The following is a 9,237-nucleotide window of genomic DNA, read 5'->3' as shown; positions in this document are numbered from 1 at the left end:
CTGCATGCGCATGGGCGGCTTCTGCCAAAGCCTCCACTTTCCATAGCGACTGCAGATTATATTTGACAAGAAGCTAATCATATGAAACCATGCACATCAGCACACGCATCGTCGTCGACCGGGCTCGATCTTGTTGTCCCCCATACGATCTATAAATACCTCGTGCGTCTGCTTGGAGTTGCCATCATCAGTCCATCGCACACATTAGCTTCCAGGTTTGCTCAAGCAGCAGCAGCTAGCGTGCGTGCATAACTTGTGGTTAGCTAGCTTCTTGGTATCCGGCGGTTCACGGTCGAGCTGAGCTAGCTCGGTGAGTGGCGACGGCCGTTGGCCGGCGATGGGTCTAGCTAAGATACCGGCGGTGCTTTGGTTACTTGGGGCGGTGTTGGCGCTGGGAGTTTCCGTTAGCCCCGCTCAGGGCGCCAAGACTCGTTACCACGATTTCTTTGTAAGTCTGTTTGCATTTATTCCCATTCATTTCTATATCTAAATAGCTATACTAGCCTCCATCCATAAATCATTTCTCTTAATTAACATGTACACATGCCACCTGACCACCTCAGCATATCATAAACTTACTTGTGACGTTCCTTCATCATATTTTGCAGATTAAGGAGAGCAACTACACGAGGCTGTGCAAGGAGAGGACCGTCCTCACCGTCAACGGGCAGTTCCCCGGCCCTACCATCTACGCGCGCAAGGGCGACCTTGTCATCGTCAACGTCTACAACCAAGGCGATAAAAACATCACCATTCACTGGTAAGTTAGCTAGTTAGCCTGGCCGACGGCCGTTCACTGCATATATATAACCATCCGTAAACCTTTTATATTTTCTAACGCGACATATGTACATAGGCATGGTGTGGACCAGCCACGCAACCCGTGGTCCGACGGGCCAGAGTACATTACCCAGTGTCCCATCCGCCCCGGCGGCAACTTCACCTACCGTGTCATCTTGTCTGAGGAAGAGGGAACGCTTTGGTGGCACGCGCACAGCGACTATGACCGCACCACAATCCACGGCGCCATTGTCATCCACCCTAAGCTCGGAACCACCTTCCCCTTCAAGAAGCCACACAAGGAGATACCCGTCATACTCGGTATATAATACTCCATTGCTTTCATCCATGCTTATAACTAAGCTAAGTTGTCGTTAACTTGATATGTTCAATCTCATGCATGCAGGTGAGTGGTGGAAGGCCGACGTGAACCATCTACTCGAGGAGGCGGAGCGGACCGGCGGCGAGATCAATATCTCAGACGCGAACACCATCAACGGCCAGCCAGGGGACCTGTTCCCGTGCTCCAAGGCCAGCACCTACAAGATACCGGTGCAACACGGTAAGACGTACCTGCTCCGGATCATCAACGCGGGGCTCTCCAACGACCTCTTCTTCGCCATCGCCGGGCACAACCTCACCGTGGTCGGCACCGACGGCCACTACACTAAGCCGTTCACCGTCAAGCACATCATGATCGCCCCAGGTCAAACCATGGACGCGCTTCTCGAGGCCAACCGCGCCGATGGCGGTCGGTACTACATGGCCGCGAGGACGTTCGCAACACACCCCGACATTGAGGTCAACAACAGCACCGCCACCGCCATCGTGGAATACATGGACGACACACCGGCGCGTGGCCTGCCGGAGTTCCCTGCCAACCTTCCGGGCGTCAAAGACATCGACTCGGCGACGGCGTACACGGCGCAGCTCCGGTCCCTGGGCAGCAAGGACCACCCAGTGGACGTGCCGAGGCAGGTCGACGAGCGTATGCTCGTCACCATCGCCGTCAACGTGCTCCCCTGCGCGCCCCACGAGACGTGCGGGGGCCCCGACGGCAACCGCCAAGCGGCGAGCCTCAACAACGTCAGCTTCGCGAACCCGTCCGTCGACATCCTCGGCGCCTACTACCGCTCCGTCCGCGGCGTGTTCGACGCAGACTTCCCCAACAAGCCGCCCTTCTTCTTCAACTTCACGGACGTCGACAACGACCCCGTCGAGCGCTGGGCCACCAAGCGCGGCACCAAGGTGAAGGTGGTGGAGTACGGCGCCGTCGTGGAGGTGGTGTTCCAGGGCACCTCCATCCTCGGCGCCGAGAACCACCCCATGCACCTGCACGGCTTCACGTTCTACGTGGTAGGCAGAGGGTTCGGGAATTTTGACGAGCAGAAGGACCCGGCCACCTATAACTTGGTTGACCCGCCGCACCAGAACACGGTCTCCGTGCCCAAAGCTGGCTGGGCCGCTATCCGATTCCGCGCGGCGAATCCAGGTGAGTTTAACTTTATATTCAGCTTTGGGGCGATGCCTGTGAAATTCGTTGGAGCGAATTAATCAAGTGCCAATCTCTAATGTTTTGTGTATGTGCTCTTTTTTAGGTGTCTGGTTCATGCATTGCCACTTTGATCGCCATGTGGTGTGGGGAATGAGCACCGTCTTCATCGTGAAGGATGGCAAGGCTACTGGAGCTAAAATGATGCCTCCGCCTCCCAACATGCCTACCTGCTAAATAATCCACATGGAAAATGGCGGACATATGCAGTACAATCAAGCCAAAAAATTGTTTACTTGACTGATTTTTATCATTGATTTATTATATTGTTTACCATTTAAGCATAGTGTGTGAAATACACGGGCCAGCTGAGGCCCATGTGAATAGAAGTTGAGTTTTCTATTCGTTTGGTTGGATGGGAAAAGTAATTTTATTTTATTGTGTTAAATGTTATTGTTGTTCAATACCTATATATGAATTAAAGATCGTTTTGTTGGAATATTTGTAATCCTGTTGCACTAGTTGTTTAGGTTTATTTTCAGCAAATAAACCGGTCCATGCAAACGTGAACCTGTTCACGGCTGGATTGGAGCAGTAGCTAGGTAGTTAGCAAATAAACCGGTCCATGCAAACACAAATTATTTATTGTATTTGATTATGATAGTTGTAAAATATTTATTGAATATAAGTATTATCATAAAAGAATGGAAAATATTTTGCTTTGCATGGCTGCATGTTGAGGTGAAATGGTCGCATGTTGAGAGAAATAGATTAGTGGGGATCACCTACTCAGCTACAGGGGTGAACTTGTATTTAAGTGTTAACAATGGCTAGAGGTTTAGTTCAGCACAACAAGTGTTTTTTGTGAAGTGCTTCTGTGTGTTATTGTGCTCTGTGAAAGATGCTAATCTTTGGTAATGCTGGTCAATTTTTTGTAACTGTGACTTGTTTGTGTATATGGTCAAAAGAGTTATATCCCTAGAAACCACCATTGACGAGGAGAAATCTAAGCCCATGAGTGGTGTTTTAACTAATAGTGACGGGTCGGGTTCTTGGCAGATCAATGGTTACATACTTACACTACAAGAATCTTGTTAATTCATGACGGATACAGTCTGTCATGGAACAGTGCAAAACCTCACGGAGGGTTGTCCGTGACGGATTTATAATCCGTCATGTATATCGCGTCATAATTTTACAATTGTACCACCATGACGGATCCTGGCCGTCACCGATCAGTCCCTAGGCCCGCCCAGCCCCGGTCCTCTATGACAGACTAGTCCGTCATGGATTGAGATGACGTTGTACAAAAATGGGCTTGACGTGGCATCTACATGGCACCAACGTGGATGTGATGTGGCATCCGCATTTTTATTGTGGTAGTTTAGGCCATTTATTTTAGTCCAACCATGATTTCCATCCAACGAGTTACAACACCACCCATTATACATAGTCAAACAAGCTTTCAGAAAACAATTAATTTCTATTGAACAGGCCCATAATTTAAAGCATTTCACAAATTTCTATTCAATTATTTCACTGAGTAAAGCCTTTCTAAAATGTGGCCAATAATACATCCAACCAGATCACATGCCCTCAGGAATAATTACACCACATTACATCAACAAATATATAAGATTGTACAGACCCTCTTAATCATCAAGTTCATGCCTACACCTCCAACTTCCTTTTTGGCTTTGACCACCAAGTAAACCTGTAACACCAAGTAAACCTGTAACAGACAATATGCTTCTGTGACCAAATGGCAAGCTGATTACAACAACATAAATAGTAGTTATTATCATCTGAACCATCATTTTTATTTCACGTGGTTTGAACCTCAACCTCACTCGTGAGGCCTATATACTTAAAGAGTTATGCCAGGATTCCTTGTCTTTCATTAATCAACAATATTGTTTCATTGCAGCAACACAACATCGACGACTAATCACGAGTAACCTAGTGTCAAATAGTTCAAATCATCCTGAAGGGCATAGGAGCTTACCCACACCAAAGTGCTGAGGAGCTCCACCTTGTTGTGCAACTGTAGGTACCTTTGAAAAATTATAATCTCAAAGTTCAGAGGGGTGTTGACAAATAATAAAGGGATAGGGGAACAAGATAAGTTATTGTTTCTGGAAAACTACTTGCAACAAAACTGTACTTCTTTCTACCATAGTGCACACTTTTTTTCCTAAACCATGATCATGAACTAACTTGGTGTCATTTTTCTTATGTAAACAAATACACCTATCTACGTGTGAGAACAAACATAATAGGTATACTACAGTATCAAGAACAGCCAAGTGACCTCTTTTTTACAAAAAAGTATTTTACAATGAATCTAATGAAACTAAATATGTGGTGTAGATGTTGATATAGCTTCTTATAAACTAGATCAAATTGAATTATTTCAGAATTGAGGGAGCAGATTATAAATAGTACCTATTACTGGTGGAGAAAACAAGAATAAATGAAATGTTCAAGGTGGAGACACTTTCAACGTTACACTGCACTTAACATGATTTAATAAACTTGTACCACTAACTCTCGATTTTGATAACAGATCCTGCATTAAACAAATGCAAATTTTGATTATTATATTTAGAATTGGTAGAGGAAATCTATCAAACCTAGAACTTATATAATGGTCTATGGCAATCTGATCTCTACCAGTACAACAAGAAATAACAACCAAGCTGGAAGTAATGATGAACAGAAGAGCACGATGGTTCACATAACATTTCAGGGAAGTATATCTAAACTATTATAAAGTAGTTATGATTGACTATGTACTGTAGTCTGAGCATGCAGTAGTGACTGTCCTTGCTGATGAAGGTCCTAAAGAATTGACACACCAAGTTCTTTTGTCTCCAGCATAGTTCTTCAGCTATCTTTAATTCTGCCAGTGGACTGCTTCAGTCGTTCAGTTGTAATCATCAACCTTCATCACTGATCAAGTGGAGACCTGAGCCAGGAACAGTGCTTAAGATATCATAACAAGCATAATAATACTGCATTAATATATACACTTTACATTAGTAGAGAATATGTCAGACAAGGAACGCTGATTCCACAATAGAGAAAGACAAAAAGGCTACTGTAGAATGTAAAGCAACATCCAGTAATTCATGAAGTGGATAACTCGCTTTTCCTGATATATCAAGAAGCATTCTGAAGTGATTGAACCAGTACTACACTCCCTTTTATTAGGCAGTAAGAGGAGGTTCAATTCTACATCTCTTTTGGTTCTGGAAAGATACAAAAATGTACAGCACATACAATTTTGCACATTGCCTTTTATTAGGAGGTAAGAAGAGGTTCAATTCATCTCTTTTGGTTCTGGAAAGATACAAAATGCACAACAAATACAATTTTGCACTCTGGAGTTTACTTTCACAGAATACAGATAAAAAAGTACAGACAAATAAAACTACAGCTACCTGATTGCAAGCCATTTTAATCAAATCAGGAAAGCATCAAACAGTTTACTGACTATGAGCCTAACTTGCTACTAGACTGTAAATTCTACAACAGAGGGATAAAAGTTTATAAATATTGAATCATCAATTCTTGAGAGGAAAGATACAAAATCAAGCTGAATCAAGAAGAGGGAGGTAGAGGTCGCAATGCTCACCGGAGACCTTTGTAAGCAATGAAGTGGTCGCAGTGCAGGTCAGACACTGTTTTGCGTGACAGAGGAGGTTGCCACAGGACGCCCCGCTGCGCCGGAGACGCGGAAGAGGGGGTCGGGGTCGCCCCCGTCCAGCCCAACGCAGTCGAGCGCACTGAGCTAGGGTGAGGCGGAGAGGCGCGAGGGGGCGTGATGCACGACGGAGTGGTGTTGCTGGAGACGTGCCAGGGACGGACGCGCCGCCGCAGCCGAAACCCTAGACATGGGCTAGGGGTTGAGTGCGAGCGCAGGGGGCTGGGAGCGGTGGATCCAGCCGGGCTGGAGGGCGGAGGGGTCGGAGACGAGCTCGTGAGCGTGCTGCACGGTGGCGGATGTCGCCGGAATCGGCGGATGTTGGTGGCGGCGCGACGATTCACAGGAGAGGCAGAGATGGGTGCGCGAGAGATGGATTGGTGGGGGTTGCGGCGGATCTAGCAGATGCCGGAGCAGCGAGGTGAGAGGAGGCAAAGGGCTGGCGACGAGCAGTGGGAGGAGGCGATGTGGTGGTGGGTGGCGGCGATGTGGGTGAGAAGATGGGGAATCGGGTGGAGGGCTGCGACGAAAGGAGAGACAGAGAGAGGAGGGACTTAGGGTTTGGTTTTTATACCTGAATGGTTAGGTGGGCTTTGGCGGGCTTTAGCGGGCTTGCGGGGCTGTACCGGGCCATTCATGACAGATTTCAAAAACGTCATGCGAAATCCGTCATGAATCAACAGATTTCTTGTAGTGTTACCCCTAATGTATAAAAATCTAGGGCATGTACTGATAGTTTAGCTTCACTGACGAGTCAATGCCTGTTGGTGGAAGGGTACTCTCCACTAACTAGAGGTTAATTAGTGACAAGCCCCTAAACCCATCACTGTGGGATCTAAGGAATTGGCGGAGGAGTGGGGGGAGGGGGCATGCCCCCAGCATTGGACAATTCTATCAAGGAAATAATGAATAGAGGGCTTAGATGGAAGAGAATTTATTATTTTGTCCCCTCAAATGTTCACTGGACCGGCTCTTATGCAGTAGTGGTGGTATAGTGAAACTAAGGAATTGGATTGGTTTATTCCTGAAGATAAAAGAATGTCAAAATTCAAAACCATATACGAGTAGTAGGATTCATTTGAAATTCCTAAACATGTGTTTAGGGCTTCTTTGGTTCATAGAATTTAGAAATCACAAAGATAAAAGAAACTAAAAATAGAGAAATGTGTAATAGTAGATATATGGTTGAGTCGCTACAAAAATGCAAGAAGTTTTCTATAGATTTAGGTGTACGTGATTGTTGCCATAAAAACAGAAAACTTTAGACTCGATGAAAACTTTCCTTTGAAATCACATACCAAAAATAGACCATGTGAAACTTACGATGGTTTTAACATAAATATTCATATGGAATAAAGTCCTCCAACCAGAGAAGCCATAAGGCAAAGATGTATACTAAAAATGTTAAGAAGTTTATCTACCAGCTTTACTCTTGAAGGACATATGCCCTAGAGGCAATAATAAAGTTATTATTTATTTTCTTATTTTATGATAAATGTTTATTATTCATGCTAGAATTGTATTAACTGGAAACTTGATACATGTGTGAATACATAGAGAAAACAATGTGTCACTAGTATGCCTTTACTTGACTAGCTTGCTGAATCAAAGATGGTTAAGTTTCCTAGCCATAGACATGAGTTGTCATTTGATTAACAGATCACATCATTAGGAGAATGATGTGATTGACTTGACCCATTCCGTTAGCTTAGCACTTGATCATTTAGTATGTTGCTATTGCTTTCTTCATGACTTATACATGTTCCTATAACTATGAGATTATGCAACTCCCGTTTACCAGAGGAACACTTTGTGTACTACCAAACGTCACAACGTAACTGGGTGATTATAAAGATGCTCTACAGGTGTCTCCGAAGGTACTTGTTGGGTTGGCGTATTTTGAGATTAGGATTTGTCACTCCGATTGTCGGAGAGGTATCTCTGGGCCCACTCGGTAATGCACATCACTATAAGCCTTGCAATCATTGTAACTAATGTGTTAGTTGCGGGATGATGCATTACATAACGAGTAAAGAGACTTGCCGGTAACGAGATTGAACTAGGTATTGAGATACCGACGATCGAATCTCGGGCAAGTAACATACCGATGACAAAGGGAAAAACGTATGTTGTTATGCGGTTTGACCGACAAAGATCTTCGTAGAATATGTGGGAGCCAATATGAGCATCCAGGTTCCGCTATTGGTTATTGACGGGAGACATGTCTCGGTCATGTCTACATAGTTCTCGAACCTGTAGGGTCCGCACGCTTAAAGTTCGATGACGGTTATCTTATGAGTTTATGTGTTTCGATGTAGGTCGACGTGCCGAGGCAGGTCGACGAGCGCATGCTCGTCACCATCGCCGTCAACGTGCTCCCCTGCACGCCCAACGAGACGTGCGGGGGCCCCGCCGGCAACCGCCAAGCGGCGAGCCTCAACAACGTCAGCTTCGTGAACCCGTCCGTGGACATCCTCGGCGCCTACTACCGCTCCGTCTGCGGCGTGTTCGATGCAGACTTCCCCAACAAGCCACCCTTCTTCTTCAACTTCACAGACGTCGACAACGACCCCATCGAGCGCTGGGCCACCAAGCGCGGCACCAAGGTGAAGGTGGTGGAGTACGGCGCCGTCGTGGAGGTGGTGTTCCAGGACACCTCCATCCTCGGCGCCGAGAACCACCCCATGGACCTGCACGGCTTCACGTTCTACGTGGTAGGGAGAGGCTTCGGGAATTTTGACGAGCAGAAGGACCCGGCCACCTATAACTTGGTCGACCCGCCGCACCGGAACGCGGTCTCCGTGCCCAAAGCTGGCTGGGCCGCTATCCGATTCCGCGCGGCGAATCCAGGTGAGTTTAACTTTATATTCAGCTTTTGGGCTATGCCTGTGAAATTCGTTGGAGCGAATTAATCAAGTGCCAATCTCTAATGTTTTGTGTATGTGCTCTTTTTTAGGTGTCTGGTTCATGCATTGCCATTTTGATCGCCATGTGGTGTGGGGAATGAGCACCGTCTTCATCGTGAAGGATGGCAAGGCTCCTGAAGCTAAAATGATGCCTCCGCCTCCCAACATGCCTACCTACTAAATAATCCACATGGAAAACTAGAACGTCAAGGAGCTTTGCCGCGCCCGCCATGTTGATGAAAGAGTATCGAGACAATATAATTATTAATGGACGTTTGAATTATAATGTACAAGTCAGCTTCATGAGATTTTACAAAATCCGCCGCAAATCCATAAGAAAGAAGACGGACACT

The 9,237-nt window shown here is 46.1% G+C and overlaps 1 protein-coding gene across 1 annotated transcript; it reads left to right on the top strand.

The window, feature by feature from the left end:
• The first annotated feature begins 208 nt into the window (after positions 1–208).
• LOC123161361 (putative laccase-9) lies at positions 209–2,677 on the top strand. Its single transcript, XM_044579202.1, has 5 exons — positions 209–448; positions 609–760; positions 857–1,101; positions 1,187–2,272; positions 2,379–2,677. Exons 1-5 carry the CDS (start codon positions 338–340, stop codon positions 2,507–2,509), a joined length of 1,725 nt encoding a protein of 574 aa, XP_044435137.1. The 5' UTR covers positions 209–337; the 3' UTR covers positions 2,510–2,677.
• The last annotated feature ends 6,560 nt before the right edge of the window (positions 2,678–9,237 follow it).

The sequence above is a fragment of the Triticum aestivum genome, chromosome 7B, assembly GCF_018294505.1.
Source record: "Triticum aestivum cultivar Chinese Spring chromosome 7B, IWGSC CS RefSeq v2.1, whole genome shotgun sequence".
NCBI lineage: Eukaryota > Viridiplantae > Streptophyta > Magnoliopsida > Poales > Poaceae > Triticum > Triticum aestivum.
The sequence above is the reverse complement of the archived record's forward strand: the minus strand, read 5'-3'. Positions and strand labels throughout refer to the sequence as shown.

Bases quoted from the DNA above. Each gene is read 5' to 3' on its own strand.
- LOC123161361 (XM_044579202.1), top strand. From the start codon at position 338: ATGGGTCTAGCTAAGATACCGGCGGTGCTTTGGTTACTTGGGGCGGTG. The intron at 449-608 runs GTAAGTCTGTTT...CATATTTTGCAG, and splicing joins CTCGTTACCACGATTTCTTT to ATTAAGGAGAGCAACTACAC. The intron at 2,273-2,378 runs GTGAGTTTAACT...GCTCTTTTTTAG, and splicing joins ATTCCGCGCGGCGAATCCAG to GTGTCTGGTTCATGCATTGC.